We start from the raw sequence: 22,795 nt of genomic DNA, 5'->3' as shown, positions 1-22,795 counted from the left end.
CCTTATTCTCATTGCAAAAGTAATTCATTACTTAGTTTCTGCATGCAACACCTTCATTTACTGGAAACTAATACATGTACATATTAATTTACCCAGCTACTTTTGCTAACAACATTCAATGCCTTCTTTTAAAATATGTGAATGGGGCTAATTCCAGATATACACCTCAAAAGGCTCTGCTAATAGGAACAAACTTGCAGCAATGAATAAAGAGAGTTAGAAAGAGGACTTGAGCTTTTTTTGTTGTTTTTAATAAATTGTTTCCTTGTCCTGTTTAAACCAGAACATTGTGTGAATACTATTGAAAAAACAGCATCATTAGATACTGTTCTCAATCACTGGAGAATTAGAAAGCAAGTGGCAGTTCTAGATTTGACAGCTTCATAAACAAAAACATTACATTATAAGGAAAAGGGCCATGGCAAGTTCAGCAAATTTCAGCCCAGAGCCTTCATCATTCTCAGCCAGGGTTTCACGAGTAGAGGTCACAACAGTTCTCATATATGTCCTTGTCTATGCTCTTCCTAAATACTGACCCTCAAAGTAGCCCCGATATTCTCTGAAATCCATTTGATTCATATGGCAAAAAGTCTGCAGGCAGTCACTGTGAGTGTCTGGGAACATACTGAGGATGAAGGATGGAAGATGCACTAAAGCCACAAGCCACACTAACACAAATAGCCCCCTTAGGGTTTCTAAGTAACTGCTCTTTCTGTGTCAGGTGGAACGCCCTTAGTGATCTGGCAATTGATGTAGTCTAGTCTTTTAAATGGCATGCATACAAAATTAATCAATCTTCTGTTTCTAAAAGACTTATTTTCAATTATATCATTAATATCCCTGGTAAGTAGACTCTGCGAGAGATAGAGAGAGAGAGAGCGAGAGAGAGAGAGAGAGCGCTACACTCAGATTACAGCTATTCTTACAACTGGGAATAGGAATGGTACCAGAACTGCTTCTGCTGCATGTGGCACTGAAAGTAATAAATTATTTAGTAAAGACTGTACAGAAAAAAAAATTCTCAGTGGCATGTGGCACTGAAAGTAATAAATTATTTAGTAAAGACTGTACAGGTTTGACAATTTAAGAAAAAAAAAATTCTCAGTATCAAAACTTCAACTGACATCAGTGGGAACAGAACCAAACTGCTGCAGTAATTAGAATCAGTTTTAAAAATCTGGATTATGGGTCAATTAAACCTTGGTGATGATATGCTTATGACATGTTTAAATTATGCTAATACAGCCTTTGAATGTTTTATCAATTCCACTGAGCAACCCAGCTGGTTGAAAGCAGGTCAAAGTTAGGCAATGCTCCCAGAGCAGGCTCCTGCCAGACATGAGTAATTACCCCGGAATCTCACTCCTGAGAACTCTTTCTAAATGATGTGAAAAATAGCCCATGTTAAACTCCATTTTCCAAATGGACATATTCTCTCCATACCGGGCTCTTAGTTAAGTAGTTCAGGTGTTCATAGGAAACCCTGGCTGTAATTGTGCCATTTATTCCTCTGTTTCAGAAAGTAGCTAAAAACAGGAAGGCAAGACAAATGCTGTGTTCTTCTACAATGCTGCTCCGCTCATTTACCTGCTCCTCCTGATACAACTAAATAAAAGTGATGATTCCACGAAACGATAAAATTAATCTTGATACATTTATATAGATTTGTGTTGCAAATAATCCAAATTTGAAAATGCCTGAAAACAGATGCGTGCACTGCACCTGTTTTCAACTTCTCCTACATCCATATATCCACTTTTCCTACTTTGTGGAGATTTTTCTGATCATACTGCTGGCTCGTTCCCTCATTTTCTCTGCCTCAAGTATGTCTTAAGAAGTGAAAAGTACATTACCATTATTAAATTTACATCATGACCTCAGTAGTTTAATGAGAAACACAAAATCCCAGTCAAAGGGAATGAGGAGAGTGAAATAATGCTTCTCCTGTTGTGAGGAGGATGTTGTACCTAGGCTGAAGAGCTCTGTCAATTCACTTTGTGTTCTGCAACCTCAGGAGTATTTCACTGCTTGCCCTCATTTAACTGCAGATCATTAATCAGTCAAAAATGTATATTTTGGCTTTGGAAAGTACTCACAAACCACTAGAGAAAGACCATGAAATAATATTCAGTATGAACTAATCTGAACTCAGAAGCAAACCCAGTAGATTTTTTTATTACTTCGCTTGTGTTTTTTCTTTGAATTCAGTTAATCTGTATAAAAGACCCACAAAGCTGACCAATAAGGATGCAATTTTATCTTTTTAAAATAATTTCAGTTTTCAACCTCCTCCATTGATGGTAAAAAAAAAAATCTAAGTCTTCATTGTCTTTTTGCTTCCAGTAACTACATTAATAGTCACTCTATTCATGTACTCTGCCACCTCATGTTATTAATTTGATTTCAATTTAGTATTTAGGTGAACATGATTTGAGGGATTATTTGCATCCAGGGATTGTATGGCACAAGTGTCACAAGTTACTTGGGCCACAGCTAACTAACAGTTTTCACTGTTAGAACAAGTGAAACTCAAATACCCTGGATGCAAATGTTCTTATCCACAGCTAAGACCAGGCTTCCACAGGCACTACCACAGATCTATGGCTGTTGGATCACTCAGCAGCAGAAATTTGAACAATAGAAGGATGTACACAGATCACGTTCAGATGTGATAGAAATAGTAAGAATATAAATTACAGAGCTTATACTGGCTTTATATTTTTACATGAGTTTTCAGGGTCTGTCAGAGGACAGGTGATTCCTGTTCTTGTATAATGTAAGTGTCATAGTAGGAGATATAAACAGCACAAGAGTAACCCAATAAGTATTTTAAACAAAGCTGAACTATCAGAGAAACTTAATGCCAAAGATGAAAGTTTTGGTTTTCTGCAGCAGCACATTTTGAAACTACTTGCACTAATCCAAAAGCTGAACTTAATATTTTGTTAAACCCTTACCCAAATTGGTTCTAGCATCTGTGAGTCCACATCTGCAGCATTATACCTCTGATTTTCGTAAGTAATGTGGGTGAATTTTTTAATTTCACTTCTAGTTTATCACCATGGAAGTGCTTATTTGAAACCTTAAATAAACATCAATAGGCAGTAAAACCTAAAGATTGGAAAAGTCAGTCTAATCTGACATGCTTTCTTTCCTCTACATTTAGTCACTGTGATCTAACAGACATGTTGATCTAGCAATGAATACCTGAAGATGTTTGAACCACCAACTTTTCCCAACTTTTCCCAACTAAGCACAATATCAGTGTCTGAGCATTGCTTTGAATATCAGTCTCTAAAGGTTTACCAGTTCATGGTCAATCCTGTTAATCATCTGTTTCTGTTCTTCTCCAGCTCCATCCCACCATATGCCCCCATCCCAATCACCTGCAGTCACATGTTCACACCAACATTGCTGAGGTGCATTTCCCTTCACCTTCTGCAGCCCAGAGCTCTTGCTCCCCTACAACATCACGGAGATACAAAAAGCCAGTTTTGAACAGTAGACACACTAACACATGCTCAGGATAACTTTAAAAGGCACTGTTTATGTTCATGAAACCTTTAATGGAAGATCAGAACTCAGTTCAGTTCAATTCTGATGGTTATTTACAGAAAACAACAGTGAACCAACAATAACAACACTTAGCTTTTACTGCTAAGTAACATGGTAAATGACCAACTGCAGATGTAGCTTCAAATGGCAAACTCCAAAGAATTCTACAGACATTTTCAAGCAAAGAGTAATTTACAAACTACTCTCAAAAGAAAACATCCACAAAACAAACACCCAGCAGTATCAATCAGCTTATTTCTTACAAGCAATACCTACTTTAATCACAGTCACATACTAGGCAAAGTAATGATTCAAGAGCAAAGATTGACTTTTACCATCTGTTTTGAAACTGTTGGACCACCACTTAAAGAAAAAACACAAGCTGGCATTTCATAAGACTGAGGCCATTAGTGAGAAGAGAAACATGAAGTGCGAGTTTATTTTCTTGCCAAAGAGAATCTTGTACAAATTTAAGATATGGTAGTGTCTGAGTGTTTCACAGATACTGTTTATTTACCATATTGCTAGCTCTAATTTCAGCCTGAGATTTATATCATTTTTTCATATGCAGTGTTTTGCATTCAAAATGCTAAGCAAACATGACTCCATTTTGCAAGCAGCATAAAACACATGGTTCTTAAACATTGTCCTTTAAAGTACTTCTGAATGGGACAAGAAAATGAATATATTAGTTCCTTTGAAATTGTGCACGTGATCACGGCAATGTGCAAAGCAACTAAACAGAGCCCAGAGATGAACACTGACTCTTGACAGTACTTTTCCCCCAGCTCTGAGGTTGATTAAAGCACAAAATAAGCAATGCCTCACCAGTTCCTCCCATCTCTTACACAGCAGTTGTAGAGATAGGTTCTGCTCTAAGAGCAGGGCAATCTTAATACTGTCATTGTCAGAGAACCAGTCAGTGCTGACTTAATTTCAACTCTTGACTGAACCCTTCCACCCACAGGTTGTCAACTACTTGTTAAAGGCATTGCTTTTCTGCATGTGTTCATCAAACACATGTCCCAAACAGAGTCTAACTCAAAATGGGGGTCACAATTTCAGATGGGAGTTCCACTGGCAACAAGCTGTGAAACCAAACATTTTAGGTTCATTTTACCCCTTCCATCCAGAGATCCTTTCAAATGTATTGATCATTTAACATACCTGTCAAACCAGTTATCACAGTGCTTTTAGCAATATCCAAATGGAAGTATGTTTCTGCCTTTTTAATAATGCAGTGGGTGTAATGAGTCACAATGCAATGGGTGAAAATAAGGAGTACTGACTCATGTCTATTAAAACATGTCTTGACTAGATGTGTGGTGAGTAGGAGATCACACACTAAATAGCATGAGGATATTAGGAAGCAGAAGTGAAGGTCTGCTTGCCCATAAACCTCAGGAAAGGTACATCCACACCATCTAGATATGATATATGATATTGTTAATCAGCTCCTTCAATACATGATCGTGTGCCTGACAGTAAAATGTGTCCCAAACATACAACTCCCAAACAGTGAGATGCTAAGATTACATTAGGAGCCCCTAATTACATTAGGGCTCTGGCTGTGAGAACCAGATTTGGCCACATGCATCGGACACTCATGCAGAAGGAGATCCCAAATCTCACTGTCATCTATGATCACGTTGGGAATAACTATTCCTATTTACTGCAGCCCCAAACCACGGGCTCATCCCTAACAACACAACGGATCAAGGTGCAGTACTTCTGAATAATGGATCAAGGAGCACAACACTTTGAATATACATAATCCCTGGGATTTGTGGGATTTGGCAGGATTTACCCCAGCCCCAAATCTGCTGAAATTTATCATTCTTCATATTTGGCCAGGGTTTTTTTGTTTGTTTGCTTTGTGGACACAGAGTAAACCATGCTGTGACCCTGGCAAACATCCTGGAGGGAGCACAACACAGACCAGCCAGCACTGCGGGGAAGCTGAAGGCTCCTACAGCGGCAAGATGAACAAGAGCCAACAATATGCTCTGGAACTGAAGAAGGCTGACAGCATTTGGCCTGTGTTAACAGAGCCATAGCAAAAGAAGCAAAAGAAGTTATTTTTACCATTTACTTATCACTTCTTGTACCATATCTAGAATACTGCATCCAGTTTTGGGACACCTTCTTCCCCCAGTACAACAACAACACTAACTGGAGCAAATGTATCAGAGGGACAACAAGATGGTTAGGGACTGGAGCACTTGCCCTTTGAAGAGAAGCTGAGTGATCTGGGCTTGTTCAGCCCAGAGAAGAGACAGCTCCAGAGTGACTTTGAAGTAGCCTTCCCTAACCTCAAAATAAGTGCTGCGCTCTTCACATCTCCGCCCTACCTCTGTGCATGTAAATCCCAACAGAGGAAACTAGTTTACCAAGTCCTCTGATCAGAAGACAGTAATTTTTGTACTTTCACTAGCAACAACTGGCTGTTCATTAGGAAGAAACTGGAAGTGTGAAGTTTTCCCCTTGTGCTGCTACTGAGATGGAACCCCACTAGTTAAGTACTTGAACAAGAAGCACCACAAAGTTAAGTGCCCCTGTCCCAGTTCTCCTCCTGGGCCACTCCTAGCAGACAAAGCATTAACTTTGTGGTGCTCTGCCTGGGATCGTGCCTGGCTCCTAATTTGGAAGGCCTAGATATTATATTAAAAAAAAAAAATTCTTTGATGGACCTCAATTTTGAAATGAAAAGGAATAGGCCAGTTTGCCCTACTTAAATTCTGTGGATATAAGTAAATCAAAACATTTGACAGGAACAACTGAGTATTCCTAACTGTTCTCCCCCATCTCTAAGCTAACTGCACAACAAATAACCTTTACTAAATTCCAGTCAAATGAGCTGCAGCGTTCCAAGCAGGAAGTACATTTGCTTTAGATGCAAAATTCCTCCCATCTTTTTAGTTACTGACAACCATGAGTGCGACTTACAGAAAAGAACAACCCCCCAGTACAACTTATATCCACCAACACCCTTCCACTTATATGAATGTTTCCTTCATCCAACACATTATCAAAAACATATACATTCATCCTAATGCCAAATAAAACATTAATGGGTGCACATTTTTATAATAGCTTTCCAGAAGATGGGAAAATATTTAAAGCCAAATTCTTCATTAAAATGCTTCATGAAAAGCAGGTATCGCTCAGGCTTGAGCATTCTCAGATGTTTTCTGTATTAATAGCCATATTAACAACTAAAGTCAACAGTTCCAAAGGATATTTTCCAGCTCAGATCAAATCTATTAATCACATTTCAGTAGCTATTCTGGGAATTCAAATCCCCAGACAACTTTGAAAATCCTACCCACAAAGTACCTTTAGCATTCAATACAGGATACAAATACAACCCCAGAGTATTTTCTGTACGTGACTTCCTCCATTAATCCTTCAGAAGTGTTAAGACTTTCTACCAACATGGCACATTTCATCTACCACCATGCTGTAAAAGAGCTCTGTGAGCAATTACAGTCCTGTCTTCAGGGTGATTCATTCCCTTTAATTAAATGCCCTTGAAATATTACTGCTATGAATGTCATCAGATGCAGCCTTTGTTTGAAAATAAGATCAAGAAGGACAGAACAAAAGCAGAACTTTCTCAGCCCCAAGAAACTCAGGAAGTAAGTTTACACTTTTTTTTTTTTGTTATTCTCAGTTCTACAAAACTGAGATCCCCTTACATTTTAATTCCAAAAACGAAGTCCTTCAGAAATGCCTTTTAAGGAATTACCATGTCTTTATTCAGATGAGAATGACCAAGGAGCAACAAAACAAAAGCAAGAACCAATAAACAAAACCCACAATTAACATAGCAATTGAGCCATTATTTAAATGTTTCCTTCAGTGCTATGTCACCCCAGAATTTAGCTTCCATCCTGGGTGCTGATTGTGTGTTGATTCATCTCATTATGCCAGTCAAGATAAATCCAAACCTCAGAGATGTATCTTATGGCAAGGAGCAGAGAAGAAGTGTCAGTATTTAGAAATTTGTTCTTTCTGGCTGATGTACCATTAAAACTAAGAAGAGTACACCAGGAACAGATCCTTTTATACTGGGAGGGGTAAACGGGTTCTAATGTGGTTTTCAGGATCAGAGCATTTGCTGTATTTGGCAATTACTTCCAAGTTCTTAATTTGTATTTTAAAAGTCACATTTCTTTTTTCATAGGCCAAGAACCATCAGAAGAAAACCAGAGGAGGAAAAAACAGCTTAAACACATAAATACATGCATCAACTCCTGAGATACAGATCTAACCTCCCAGTAACTACAAAGAGAAGCCAGCTCACCCACCATGTCTGAAACCGTGTTAGGACTATAACCTGTGAATTACAGGTCCATAAATTTTAAGACTTCTGCAGCATCCTCTTCAGAAGATTCCACAAAAATGTTAACAGGGATTTTAGTCCAGATTTCACAGGTTACATTCTAGCCTATTTTGGATGTACTTCAGGGTAATAATTTTTCTTGGTGAGTTCCAAGAATAACGGTATTCCCTGCTGCTTGGCACCTTTTCAAAGCACAGACAGCAGCTCTCACAGCCAATTTCATTCCCTCCCTGGGACACATATTTGCTTAGGTGATCCAGGGTCATTTACAGAAAGAGGATAGCAATTTCAAAATTATTCCATAACATTTAATTATGTTGTTTTCTCAGGTTCTATATACTACATATACTTCATGCTTTCAGTTTCTTGCTAAGAAAATGTAACTACTGCCACTGAAAGTCATGTATCCTCTGTTTATTCTAAGGACTTGCTGAGCTGGTTTTTGTTCTATCCTGACTTACATACAGGGGACTAAGGTAAGAATACTTTAAAAACTGTACACAGCCTTGACAATTGAAAGTGGATGAAATCTGAACTGGCTAAAAAACTCCACTGGTTAGTACACTTAGGATTGATTGTAAGGCATGTAGAGAAGTTGTATTAACCTATTCTCATTACAGTTGTGCTACTCCCATTCCCATTCAAACCTCAAAAGTGTGATCTTGCAAACTCTGAAAACAATCAGCCTCAGTTTGACACTCCAAGATTATTCTCAAATCTTCCAGCTGGGGCACAAACTGAGGTCACAGAACACCAAGTTGGAAGGGGAGCTCCAGCATCATCTTGTCCACACCTTCCTGGCAAAAGCAAGGTGTCCCAACACTCTATCCCACAGAATGTTGAAAGTGTCCAACGCTGGGGAATCCAGCACTTCCCCGAGGAGATTACTCCAATGGCTGATTGTTAGCAGCTGATAGGATGTAAGCTTCCTGCAGATAACCAGGCTGTACTTAAGTGCTCTGGCTTTTTCAATAGGATGATTTTCTGAATGTCTCCAAGATTAGAAAAATGCATGCCAGAAGCAATCCTGGCCTTGGGCAGGATGATGAAGCTCTCTCCAAACCTATGTTTTCATTGCTGAAAAGCAGACAGATGTAACTGTTCACAAGACCAACAACTCAATTAACATAGATTGTTATGGGAAAAAGAATCTGAAATAGGGAGTTCCACAGCTCACTCCACCTCGAAGTAGCAAGTAACAATGACATCATTGTTTTTCTTGATTATGTATAAATTGTTCTCAGAGTACATACCCTTATGAGCATGGTGTTTCCTAGCCAAGCCAATCACACATATCTTAGAAATAAGCCAGAAACCATCAGTAGCTTAACAGTTCAGCACCAGACTAATCCACACAGTGTTTAAAAGCTCTAGGGGGAGGCAGCACTGCTAACAGCAGTAAGAGAAGGACCATCGCTTCCCTGTTTGTGCCCATTGTAACAGGTTTTAGCATGTTGGTGTTTATTAGCCTCCTCTTCATGCAGGCAACACATTTTTGAAGGCAATAAAGATGTTATAAAAGACAGCGTCCCCATTCAGAATCTGGTTTTGAGACTTTGAAACACACAGTTTGGTAGTAATACTAAAGTGTTTATCTTTCTTCAAAGATAAACAACTTAAAAACAATATATTTGCAAATATAAAAATTAGCTTGAGCGTGCATTTGCCTATAAAATAATGTACAGAAATGAGACAAAAAGCCATCAGACCAGGAAAATACTAATTTGTCAATAGTCCATAGATCTCAGATAGCTAATCTAAATAGTTAAAATATTTTGCAATTATGTACCAAGAAAAAAAAAACCACCAAACTTTTCTTGTTTTTTGTTGTTTTTTTTTCCCAGAAAATTAAGTAGCATTTTATAACAACATCTGTTATCAATGAAAACTGTCCAAAAATGTGTCCTCAAAAACAAAAGCTTCCATCTATGGGCACACCTCCTCAGATGAAAGGGACTACCGTAGTCTATAGGATTACCCATTAAACACAGGAACAGGCTTTTACAGTTCCCACTACAGAGTCATTAAACTGGTTATGTCAAAAAGTTGGTTTCTATTTCCTTAATTAAAAGGAAAAAAATCATGTCTGAGCAAAGGTAGAAACAAAAAAATTAAATACACTCGCTCAATAAAAATATTGCACCCAAAGCATTTCTTCTCCATCACTTTGCATCACCTGTTGTACCAGGTTTTATATTCTCATTAACTAGTTGCCTCAATATTTATAAATTCAAATATGTAAAGGACCATGAAGCACTAAGTTTTATTTTGTAAGGTGCCCGTCGCGGGGGGTTACCAGGGAGCAGAAAGCAGCAAGGAAAAGGCTCTGTGAACGCAGAGCAGGGGCAGAGCACCCCCTGCTAAACGAGCTCCCGGTCACCAGCACAGGACACGGAGCCCTGAGCTCAGCTGAGCGGCACCGGCTACGGAAAGGGAGGCTGCACGCTCCTGCAAACCTTCCCCCGGGATTTAACCAGCGGGGAACCAAACCGACCCGGGACTGGAGCCTCGAAGCTCGGAGGCGCCGCGTGCGCCCCGCACAGCTACCGGGACAATGCGCCTGCAGGGCAGAGCGGAGCGAGGCGCTGCCACGGCCACGTGCTGAAACCTCACAGCTGAGGGGAAAGAGCCGGGGGAAACGAGGGCAAGGAGAATAACAAAAAAAAAAAAAAAAAAAGGTGCTATCCGGAGTTCATGGGGGCCCATAGAGCGCTGTGCTACAGCAGCTAGACCCCGGAGCCCCGGCCGGTCCGCCCCACCCGCACCTTCCCCGGGCCCAGAGGCGCCCGCCTCCGGCCCGCCACGGCCGCGCGCTGATTGGCGGTCGGGTGGCGCTGTAAAGCGGCCGGCGATTGGCAGCGGCGAGGGCAGCGCTGTACGGCGGCTAGCAATTGGCGGGCGGGCGGGCCCGTGAGGGCGCTGCCCGGCTTTGTACACGCGCGGCCCTTTAACAATGGGCGCGGCGCGCGGCGCCGCGTGATGGCGGCGGAGCCCCGGGGCCGCCGCGCCGCGCTCGGGTGTCCCGGGCTGCGCCCCGCCGCCACCTCCGCGACCCCCTCACCCGGCCGTGCCCCGCGGCGGGAGGGGGCGGCTTAACGAGCCGCACTTGTGCCCCGTATGGCGGCCAGCTGGGCCGGGGGGCCGGGGGTGCCCCGCGGCAGCTGATCGCGGTTAACCGGGGGCGAGCCAGAAAGGGGCGAGGGTGGCGTTGCCTGTCCCGCCCTCAGCGAGTGCCGCTTCCTCCCCGGTGCCTGGGCCCGGGCGCCGCGCCGCGCCGCCGATGGAGCTGGAGGCGCAGTGGTGGACAGGACAGCTGGCGGCCGACATCCACCAAGCGCTTCGATACAAGGTAGCCCGGGGGGAGCCGGGCTGGGGGGCGGCCCCGCGTCTTGGTGAGGCTCCGGACGGCGGAGCCGCGGCGGGGGCAGCGGGGGAGAGCGCGCGTGGGGTGGCGGCGTTCGGCCGCCGGGGCTCGGCGGAGTTGGCTTTTGTGAACTCGGAGCTCGCCGTGTCTTCCCTCCGTGGGCGCCGGGGCCGTCTGTCCGTCTGTCCGCGGCCGTGACAGCTGATCCGAGCGGCCGGACTGTGCTCCCGCTGCTCCCCAGAGAGGGGAAGGGCTCACGGCGTGCCCGGTACGGCTCCTAGGACGTTTGCAAGGTTTAAACTCGGTAGAAAGCACTGTGGTGTTATTGGAACAAAAAAACCCGACCAACCAAGCAAAAACCCAGTGAAATAAATGCTGGGTGCGTTAAGAGTAGTAGAGGATTCAGGCAATTGCTTAGAAGTTGCTTCGACTGTCTCCGAGTTGTTCTTCGGGACTGTTTTCATAAAGCACTCTTAACACCTGGGCTGAGAATCAGTTTACAATGACGGAACCTACTAAAAACGTTCTTTTGTTGCCTGATGATCCTCGATGAGCGGATTACTTTTCCCGGAGTCTTGATTGCTTTACTCTTTTCCGGTGATGGAGGGAGATAAGGGAAGAACAGGATCATTTATTTGCTACCAATTTATCTTTACTAAAGCTAAGTTAGTGCTGTGAGAGGTGAATTATAAAGCTTAGTAGGTGGGAAGTATGTTTGTGGGCTTTTGTTTCACTTCAATAGCACGTTTCAAAACTTTGAATTTACATTAAAACTTTGAAAAATTTGTGACTCCATTCCAACTTAATGTAATTAAGTTAATCGAGAGAATTTTCACTGGAAACGTAAGTGTACTCAAAATCCTACTTGAACGCAGCGTGTAGGTGCACAGTCTATCTCATAAATTTTTTCATAATAACAGAGGCCAGCACTGCTGTTCTGCTGCATACAGGAAGAGTTACTGGCTACTGTACTGGGCAAGAGCCTGGAGGGTTTTGTGGGTTTTTTTTTCCTACCAGTCCAAATTTTGTATTCAAAATAGATCATGGCACAGATTTGCTCAAATGTGGTGTTTCCAGGACCTTTGTTTTGAGGGGTCCTCCCCCTCAATCTGAGACCTGTGCGCTTAACTAACTGCCTTAGAGCGCACTGTAATCGGTGTCAGTGTGACATCAGTCACACCGGGTCAGTTTTAACATACACGAGGCGAATGCTGGTTCATGCACACCCCGTTCCCCTTCCTAAGGTTCAGCTGGCTGTTAGTGATCATTTCCTGGAAGCTTTGGCAGATTTGGCAGCTCTAGAACGTGCAAATACTTAAGTACAAAGTCTGGTTGCCTAGATTGAGCTGTAGCAAGGGAGGGGTTGAGTTAAACTATTGAACTTTGCATTGAAGCAGCTGAGGAATACTTGCAAGCCCTTGTACAGCCTTTGCAACAGACATGGTAAAAGCTGAAGTCACTCTGGCTGATTGCCCAAACGAATGATGTTAAATTTTAAGTTGTTTGTTGTGCAGAAACAAAGTCATTTTTATTTGTTCTGTAACGACATGGTAAAAGCTGAAGTCACTCTGGCTGATTGCCCAAACGAATGATGTTAAATTTTAAGTTGTTAATATTGTGCAGAAACAAAGTAATTTTTATTTGTTCTGTAATGCAACAAATAGGTTTTTTGCTGAAAAGGAATTCTGAAATGATGGGAACAGAGTGAAGAATGGAGAAATCCTTTGAAACTTCTGTTATAAATATTAAAATATCAGCTGTATTAATCTGATACCACCTCCATCTAAATCCTAGTTTTAATAAAATTACCTGCTGCTGTCCATCTAGGAGCTAAAGCTGCCCTCTTACAAAGGCCAGTCTCCCCAGTTACACCTGAGAAGATACTTTGCAGACCTGATTGCCATTGTGAGCAACCGGTTCAGGCTGTGTCCTGCTGCGCGCCACCTGGCTGTGTACCTGCTGGACCTCTTCATGGACCGCTATGACATATCCACACAGCAGCTGCACGTGGTTGCTCTGTCCTGTTTGCTTTTAGCAAGTAAGTATGTGGCACCAAACTTAACTAGACTAATCGATTCTGCTGCCAAATGCAAGGTGTGTCTTGGTGGGATGGAGCAGGTGGGGGAAACAAAGTGGTTATAAATGATGAGCAGTGCGTATCAGTGTGGCCCAATTGGTAGAACATTTCTTTAGACTTGTTTCGATTTCTGTTGGCACCTGATGAAACTGAGGGTGGGAAAAAACATGCTGTGATTAAAAAGTAATGTTTATATTTGTAAACAAATTATTCTAATGTGAACTTTAAGACCTGTGTTGTAGGAACAGAAAGACTGTCTTTCTAGGGGTATCTCAAAATAGGTACATCCTGTGCTGAAAATGAGAAATTTACCTATCTGTGATAAAGAAAAAAATTAAAGAAACCATGTGTAGACTGCACTGCATTCTGCTGATTGTGCTGTGTAGTTCTAGAGTACTCCACATTTTTGTAAATGGCCATGTTATTTAAGCAAGCTAAGGCTAACATAAATCCTGTATTGTCACATATAAAATGTAACACAAGTAAAATACACTGGTGAATACACAGTACTCTGAAGACAGAATTAATTACAAACACTCATTATAACAGTGCTGCTTATGTTGACCTCAGCTAGATTCTTGAGGCAGGTATCGATCTTTCAACATTTGGGGACCCCTTTATAACATCCCTGAAAAAATAAGGGTGCTGTTTGCTGGGAAACCTGCTGGCACTTGTTCACAGACAAACACAGTTAAGAGAAACTGGTCCTGGCAGCAGAACTCACTGTTGGTTCAGATTTTGCTGATCTGTTTCTCTGAATCTATTCTCATTTCTCTAGTAAGGGTTCTAGGCCTTCTTTGCTAGAAAACTTGGAGTGCAGTGGTATTGGACAGATTTCGTCTTTTCACTGCATCCGGTGTCCACCAATACAGCTATTCAGCAGAGCAGTTAAACTAGAAAAGGGTTACTTCACATTCTTCTGAGGGTAGACTTTGACTAGGTGCCACCAACCAGTAATCTTCTCTTGGCAAAGAGTGTCATGCTGAGTATGAAAACATTGCCTCAGAAACCACTGTAATCCATTTAGGAAAATAGATTGGCTTTGAACTAATGCCGGATTTTCAAATTAAATTCATGTTCTGAAGAGAATTTTTTTTTAAACAAACCTCTGCCATTGTTCGTGGCAAGCTGCAAGTAGAGCTCTGAAAGCCTGGAGTACTCTTCTGAGAAGCAGTGTATGGGCTGGTTGAGAGAGAGGCAGAATGCTATTTTAAACTTTTGCCCTGTACGGCTTAAACAAGCACTTTAATCAGTGGTGTAATAAGTTATGACACTGTGATATATCTGATAAGGTTAAAGAAGTATTAAGAGAAATTATTATGTGAGTCCTACTAAAGTTTTTATTTCTGTAATTACTGGAGTATGGGAAACAAAAACTAACAGACTGGCACCAGTATTGGATTAAGTCCTATATAAGTACCTCCACCATTGAAAAAAAGTAAATGTTTATGTATGTTCAGTCCTGCAAAACTCAAAGAATGTGTGTTTACAACCTATCATGTAGCACTGAATAGAGAATGTAAGATGGAAAGAATTTGCAATGAAATTGAAATAGCACAACCATATGGCAAACCGTATGGAAATGTGACACTTGTTTCTCTTATTAATGGGTTTTCTACATACACAGTTTTGCTTTAGGCTAAAAACATACAGGCATGACAAGTTGAAAGTCCAAGGAAGGTTGCAACAGTGTATGTGGCGAGGAGGTTTTCAGATGCATGTTGCTGAAATCCACCTGTTTGCCAGATCTCAAGTATAAAACTGCACCTACCATTGCAGGCATTAAAAACAGCCAGGTTGGCTGGAGCTCTTAGCTATGCTCTAATGAGTTTTAGACACAAAAAGGGTGTGTGGGGGTGGGAGGGTGATTAAAGCCAAATGCTCTTGTGGTGTGTTTGCCAACTCACATCAAAGTGGTATTTCATTGATGATGGGGGACACATTATAAAATAATTTGGTGACAAAAACTTGCATATGCAGTGTCAGTGATGTCCTAATATTCTGTTCTTGGCAGCTGACTTCTGTGTGCCAGCATGGGAAAACCAACAGGAAACATGGCACTGCACAATATCCTACATAGGGTTTGACATTATCTGCTGAAGTTTAGCCCATTTTAGTACATACCCCTTTTTGTCTCTAATAACGTAGTCCATTTGAGCTTTGCATCTGCAGGAAAGTCTCAAGCTTGTTTGACATAGTAGAATTAAAATATGACCAAGACATTAGCTGCAATCCACTTTATAGTGCATTTGTGCTGAACCTTTTTTTTCCCTCCTCTTTCTGTTCACCTGAAGGTAAATTTGAAGAAAAGGAAGACAGTGTTCCCAAACTTGAACAGTTGAACAGCTTGGGTTGTATGACTAACATGAATTTGGTACTAACAAAACAGAATTTGCTTCATATGGAGTTGTTGTTGCTAGAAACATTTCAGTGGAATTTGTGCCTCCCAACTGCTGCTCATTTCATCGACTATTATCTTTCTATTGCTGTTCATGAGACTGATCTTCATGATGGCTGGCCAATGGTTTGCTTAGAGAAGACTAAGTTATATATGGCCAAATATGCTGATTACTTTCTGGAAGTATCATTGCAAGGTGAGTTATAGATTTCAGATAATGACTTCTTTGTTGTTGTGACAGACAATGTCAAACTTAAATGAATCTTTTTTCTTATTCCTTCTTTCTAGATCATGAATTTTTAAATTATGCCCCTTCTTTAGTTGCTACTGCATGTGTAGCTTCTTCAAGGATTATCCTGCGTCTCTCACCCACGTGGCCTACACGGCTGCATCACCTCACTGCCTACTCCTGGGACTTCCTGGTGCCATGCATTGAGCGACTCTTAATGTGAGTTAACACCAGTGGCTTTTCTAAGCCCATTTCTGCATCTGTTGTTATGCTTAATTGCTGCCAGCAGTGCAATTACATTTCTTTACAAATTTCCGTTCCTCTGTTCTAAAAATACTTATACATAAATTTGGTACATATTTTTAGGCAGTGACTGTTTTGCTCTTTCCAAAAGAGAGTACGTTATCAGATCTTATCTCTTTCCTGATCTTTCAGCAAATAAACTTCTGCGTTGCATTTCCACTGAACATCTGGGATGCTTTGAGCATCTTCAATAGCTTGTTCCCAATCTCTCTAGTCTGCTCTGAGAGCAAAGAGATAGTGAAGAGTACCAAAGGCATAGGAGCTTTTGACTGTATGCCTTGGAAGTTCAAGGCATGCTCCAAAGAGATGGTGGATAAAACCTGCCAGCCGTTTAAATGACCAGCTTTGGCAGGAGGAAATAATGATGGGTTTACACTATCCATTTTTGCTGTATCCATTTTTGCATTACAGCTGACATGAGATAAAAATGCCAGTGAATGCCAAGTGAACCTTCCTAGGTAGGCACGTTACACAATCTGCTTTCCCTCTACAGAAATTTGCTCTTACCCAAGTCTGACATAGTTGTGATCAGAAGATGCACAGCTGTATCTGGAAGAACCACATCAGCCTTAGAAATGTGACATTATCACCCCTGATGGCCTCTCTTGGCTTCACTTACGTGTATAATGAAAGGAGTAGTACCTAAAGCATGCAAGTGCTGTTGCAGAATTGTTTTCAGTATTGCTCTGGAACAGAGGGAGGGCACCATCAAAAAGTTAGGAATGAAATGTGTAGGTGGCATCTGCTTAACCTCAGCATAGAATTGAGGGAGAGAGTGTGTCTAGATACATTTCAGACAGTTGTAAATCAAAGGGAATTCAGATAAGCCATACTGGATAGGCTAGAAAAAAGGTGAGAGGAAGGAAAAAAAAAAAACTGGTTTTGCTCTCTAGAACAATATCCAATATGAATCCGCATATGATCTTTACGTACTGTAATGTAGATATTGCAAACCTTGCTGGTATCTTTTTTTTAAGAAACCTTATATTCTGTTTAATTTAAATTAGGTAGAAGCAGCCAGTTCAGGTTCTAGTAATCCAGCAATTTATTGGGCTACTAAAGTACAGTAGCAAGCTTTTTTGCACTGTAATTCTAGATCCCGCTCTGTTGCATGTATTGTACTTGGCTTTTATCTATGTTTTTTATTGCTACACAATGAAGTGAAATGCTGGAAAGAGAGACTGTACCCTAACCACATTTTTAAATCTTAGGTGATTGTAAAGGGTAGCTAAAACTATGTTTTTTACAAAAGTTTTGGAAGCTGTCAGGTACTTGCATCATTTTTTAAAGTGTTCTTATAAACCTTAACTCAAAGGAGTTGAAATGATATTAATATCTATTTTGATGCAGTCCGTCTTTTCAATTTGTTTTAGCGCGCATGATAACGACGTGAAGGAAGCAAACAAGCAGAAAGGACAGCAGGCTCAGGCTGCCCAGCACGCTGTGTTTCAGCCCCCAGCTCCAAGTGCCCAGCAGGCCAGCGCTCAGCAGCACGTACCACAGTACCTGCAGGCTCACCAGTCGTCCTTGCAGTACCACCACCCAGCACCGCAGCAGCAAAGCTGCCAGCAGATACTGTCATCCACTCACACGGCCTCTTACCCGCTCCAGACCTGCCCTGCTGCCTTACAGACCGGTGCTCAGGCTCGAGGCCACGTCCAGCCGGGCGCTGCCGTGTCGCTGGCTGTGCCACTGGAAGTGAAGCCATGTATAAGTGTCTCCTACAACCGGACGTACCAAGTGAATGGACGATATTCCTGTATTACTCCCTGCTTTGAGAGGTGATAAGAACAAAATGGTTTTGTGCTTGTTCGTTTGGGGCGGAGGGTTGTGTGGAAAATAGTTTCATTTTTTTGTTAAACCTCAAAGTTGGAGGGCAAAAAATTGAATAAAAAAAGGTGCCTTCCCAGGAAAAAAAAAACTGGTTTGGCAACCGGTACCACAGCTCAAAGAACAGCCTGCAAAAAGTTAGCACACAGACCATCCTCTGAAAAAGAATCTGTATGCTTGGGGATAATGTGTTCTTACTCTGACATTCAGAATATTCCGCTTCTAATGTGTGTCTGTGAAATACTACTCAAAAGAAAAACAGCTGTGGACTAACTACGGACTAATCTTTTAATGAAGGAGATATGCAGTATTATTTTGAAGACATTTATGTCATCCCACCGTACAGTATTAACACTTACTTTATATTTACTGAAACTTAAGAATCCACTGAATGCCAGACTTCTACAGGTACATGGAGATCACAGGAAGAAACAAATCTCATGTGGCTAACTCCATAATCTTGCCCCTTTTTCACCACTTGTTATTTACTTTAGGCTAACGCACGTGAATTAACTGGTATTTTGGCTAGTTTTTTAAGTTTTGTACCTTACAGGACAGACAGTATATTTTTGCCTCTTTTATCCTTCCTATCTTTTTTGTGTTTAAAGTAACTCTTTCATACTAACTCAGGGACTTTTCTACTCATTACTCTGTGCTGCTGGTTTGTACACTAATTGGGTATAACTCGGGGAAGGAAGGCAGAGGGGGAAGAGACTATAGCAAGTGGAGTGGCTTTTCTTCAGGGCATCTATGCAGAGTACCAAAGGGATATGTTAGTGTTCACAGAACACTAGATGTGAACTACTGCCCAGCAGTGTGATAATTGAAGAAAAGACAAACTTTCAGCTGAACTTGTACTGTACCAGAACTACTACAGTGGCTGTGATTCCTCTGTGTTCACACACACAAACACATGAATATTATTAACCAACAGAAAGCATCCTCCAGTTGTACAGACAGTATCATCCCTACAGAAAAAGTACACCTGAATGCTGACAGAAATCCAGTTCTGTCATGCTTATAGTGGAGGGAAATACTCAGGTAATAAAGGGGCAACTTTTTCTTCTACTATTTGGGAGTTCCAGAAGAAGATGTAGAGATTTGCTCTTCCAAGTGGGTGGATCAAAAATATTTTGCAGAATGAACTGCTTCATCACAAGTAAGGTGCTAATAATATAACTTTATGGAATTACACTATCTCCTGTGGAGTGGATAGTCTGAGGGTAGAAAGTTTCACTCATCCACCTCTTGGATGAAAATTATGGTAGAGATACTAATGGAGATGGTTTTTGGGGTCCTTGGTGTGTTTATTGTTTTTTTTTTTTTTGGGGGGGTGGTTTGTTTTGGTTTGGGTTTTTTTGTTGTTTTTCTTTAAATACAAGAAGACATCAGACTTTCTCCTGTGCTAGAATATGGGAGGAAGTGGTATGAATAACAGGATTCTTACTACTTTAAAATATCTTATAGTATATGGGCTTAAGGCTTTTTTTGGTAGTTTCATTTGGTTTTTTACCATCTTCTTCCCTGTCTTAGTGGCAGCACTTAAAATCGCACATCAAATGACACTGAATTACTGTGAATCTTACAGAAATTGTTTTGAAAGCAGGGGCAGTTAAATTACATTATCAATATGAAGATGAAAGCTTTATCACCGTAATGTTCAGAATGGAGGGAGGACAGCTGTGTTCATTCTTTCTGGGACTAAATTGTAACATGCTACAAAAATCCTATTTATTGTTGAGGAGAAGAAATCCTGTTTCTCTTGGTTTGTCTTTTAAATCCCAATTTTTGTTGTGGGCTTTTGTAGCATAGATGTGCAAGTCAAGAAGAATAGGAGGATGAATTGAAAAGATGACCCTCTCCCTTTTATCCTAGAGAATCAACTTTAAAATAGGCATAGTGTGGTCAATTCCTTATTAAAATGAAAGTTGCTTTGGTTTTTTTTTTCCTCTCCTCTCTTCATCTCTTAATGAATATTTCCCTGTGTCTGAGAGTAGTGTTAAGTAGAGACTTTCCACCTCATAAGATGCCATGTTTTTTTACTCAGCACTGTTACCCATTTTAGAGGGAAATGGACTTCTTTCTGCTGGTTTCATTTGGTTGCAATGTATCCAAGTCCTCAGTGCTCTAACTACCTCTGATGCTATGAATGTACAGTCTTGTAATAGACCATGACTTGAAATAACAGCAGATGCCTGTAGCATTTTTTTTCTGTAAAATCTTTAAATCAGCTAACTTGTCATCTTTTTTTTTGTGACTCAGCAGTATAGGCTCTTCTTTTTTGGGGGTATTAGTAAATTTATCCCATAGGCATTTGATATATAAAAAATTTAACTAATACTTAACACTGGAATTATAATAGGTGGGGGGCTTTTTCAGTTAGTTAATACCACAGCTTTACATTTAATAGGGTATTTTTTATTTGACTATTTTAAGACATTAGGTCAATTGTAAAAAGATCCACTACATACTGTTTGTTTTTAATTTATTACTTAGTCTGAGTTTTTTTCCTGACACTACAGCTGCATCATGACTACAGAGAAAAATGTACACTGAACAGTTTCAATCTATATTATTTAAAAGGGCTTTATCAGTGTACATTAAAAATACACTGTTCTTACTATTGGAACCAAAATGTGGTTTTTATGGCATAAATAAGAATGGTGCTTCTAAATGCAAAATGTCCAAAACAATGGAATCTTTGTGAGTGCTATGCATTCAACTTATTTTTTAAAATAAAACTAGTTTTGAGTAAGAAGGCTCCAGTGTGTGTTATGCTTTGTATTATGGGGTTTTTTTTTAAAATATGTAGACTGTCTTTCCTTGTGTAGCTGGCTGAAGCTGTAAGGACTTTTCTCTTCCTCCCCCCTTGTTTTCTGTGACATATCATGAGCTGCAGGAGCACTCAAGACTTCACAATTGAAAAAAAAAAAAAAGTAGGAAGGAAATCATGCAGGAAGGAGCTTTAAAACTAATTGCAGCCACAGCATATGCTAAATATTGTACACTTCAACAATGAGTCTAGTACACAGCTGTAACAAAGAAATAAAGAACAAAAGAACTCGAGTAGTTCAAGAGCCAGCGGGTGGAATTAATTTTGTTCTCATACAAAAAAGCAACCATTAATACTGGCAATCTCAGATTTCTAGTACTAGAAATCATTTGGGAGACATGGGAATAGCCTCTTGTCAAGAGCTACAAGCACTTGTGTTATTTACAATAGCTGTGAAGGCTCAGTCATGCTGCAGGCACTGCAGAGTCACATGATGTATCCTAGCACAGATATTTTTGATTGTTTTGAACTTCTGATAACTGCTGCTTACTAGAAGAATTTGTTTCTTCCTAACGCTGCACATTTCATATTTGTAGCAAGGCTATGATTGTGGCCTAAGTCACAAAAATTAATAAGCTTGCTTAAAATTTAATTTGTCTGAAGTTATGAAATTGTGAGGCCTCTTCGCTTTCACCCATCCATTTAGGAATAAACACTGATAGTGAAAACCTTTTTGGAGGACCTAGGGCCAGAGGGGGAGAGCAAGCTGTACTCCATCCCTGTAAGAACAAGGGCAATGCTCCAATACAATGACAGCATGCATATTACATGGATACTTTGATCTGGAAAGTTTGTCCTCACTCTTAAGGCAGCAAAAGTCAAGTCTGTCTAGACTGTGGCCTTGAAATCTCAAGTTTTTGTTTTTTTGTTTTTTTTTTTTTTCACTGTAATTAAAAAATAGGAGCTAGCCATGACATTTCTGAGTCTCCTAACAACGACAGGACTGCCAAATACTTTTCAACATTTCAGTAGAAGTCTCAGCTTCAGATTTGAAATTGCAAGTCTGAAGCTATTTTTGTGTTTGTACATAACAAGAAAAGCCTTATCTCTGCTTCCCATGACCCTGGTTCATTATTTACTTTAAACATGAGGATATTTATAGTCTTCCAGCATTGCAAATTTAGCTTAAAATATGAAATTTAAAGTCAACATTTTAGTGACTGACACATCACCAGAAATAAAAACTTTTTCCAACTGTAATGCTGTGGTTAAATATATATATAAGCCAGAAAGTAACGTAGCACATTCCTGCAATAATTTATTAACTCTGCATTCTGAATGTTCACAGGAACAAAAGTCTTGTGAGTAGATAAGGCCTTATCTCAGTGAGTGCAAGTGCCCAGTTGGTCATCCTGTATTAAAAGGTTGTCAACAGCAGTTTTTCAAAACACCAAGTAAAGCAGCAATAACAAAATACACAATGTTATTTTTAGTCTCCATCTCAGTGATATTTTAGCAGTTAGGGCAGAAGTACAATTGTGAAGCTTACATTAGACTGTTTGCTCTCTCCTGGAATTAAATGCAATGTAAGAGGGCAGAAGTACAATTGTGAAGCTTACATTAGACTGACTGTTTGCTCTCTCCTAGAATTAAATGTAATGTAAGGAATTTCTATAACTTCAATAAACAAGGCATGCATTCTGACCAAGGAAAGCATTTGCTACTTAACATTGAAAAGAAAAACCCCAAACCAAACAATCTGTAACTGCATAATTATTTTCTCCTTAAACACCTTTTTCTGTGCACCTTCAGGTATCTAGATATCTTTATCATATTGAAGAAAACAAAGAATATATGCAAAGCATTGCTTAGAAACTTTTAGAAAATTAAAACATAAAATTGAATAGAAGTAATTGAAAAT

At 40.4% G+C, this 22,795-nt stretch overlaps 1 protein-coding gene across 2 annotated transcripts; it reads left to right on the top strand.

Annotated features, from left to right (window-relative positions):
* Positions 1-10,892: 10,892 nt before the first annotated feature.
* CCNJ (cyclin J) lies at positions 10,893-20,847 on the top strand. 2 transcript variants are annotated; one of them, XM_041415860.1, is made up of 5 exons: positions 10,893-11,249; positions 13,092-13,302; positions 15,636-15,935; positions 16,028-16,187; positions 17,645-20,847. In XM_041415860.1, the coding sequence occupies exons 1-5, from the start codon at positions 11,181-11,183 to the stop codon at positions 18,054-18,056; spliced, it is 1,152 nt and encodes a 383-aa protein (XP_041271794.1). In that variant the 5' UTR covers positions 10,893-11,180; the 3' UTR covers positions 18,057-20,847. The 2 variants fall into 2 exon arrangements, with proteins under 2 accessions (XP_041271794.1, XP_041271795.1); XM_041415861.1 differs by lacking the exon at positions 15,636-15,935.
* The last annotated feature ends 1,948 nt before the right edge of the window (positions 20,848-22,795 follow it).

The sequence above is a fragment of the Onychostruthus taczanowskii genome, unplaced genomic scaffold (genome assembly GCF_017590055.1).
Source record: "Onychostruthus taczanowskii isolate IOZ18803 unplaced genomic scaffold, ASM1759005v1 scaffold5, whole genome shotgun sequence".
Lineage (NCBI taxonomy): Eukaryota > Metazoa > Chordata > Aves > Passeriformes > Passeridae > Onychostruthus > Onychostruthus taczanowskii.
This window is presented reverse-complemented; position numbering and strand designations above follow the sequence as displayed.

Excerpts from the sequence above, each read along its gene's own strand:
- CCNJ (XM_041415860.1), top strand. The coding sequence starts at position 11,181 with ATGGAGCTGGAGGCGCAGTGGTGGACAGGACAGCTGGCGGCCGACATC. Across the intron at positions 11,250-13,091 it reads ACCAAGCGCTTCGATACAAG|GAGCTAAAGCTGCCCTCTTA; the intron begins GTAGCCCGGGGG and ends CTGTCCATCTAG. Across the intron at positions 15,936-16,027 it reads TCTGGAAGTATCATTGCAAG|ATCATGAATTTTTAAATTAT; the intron begins GTGAGTTATAGA and ends CCTTCTTTCTAG.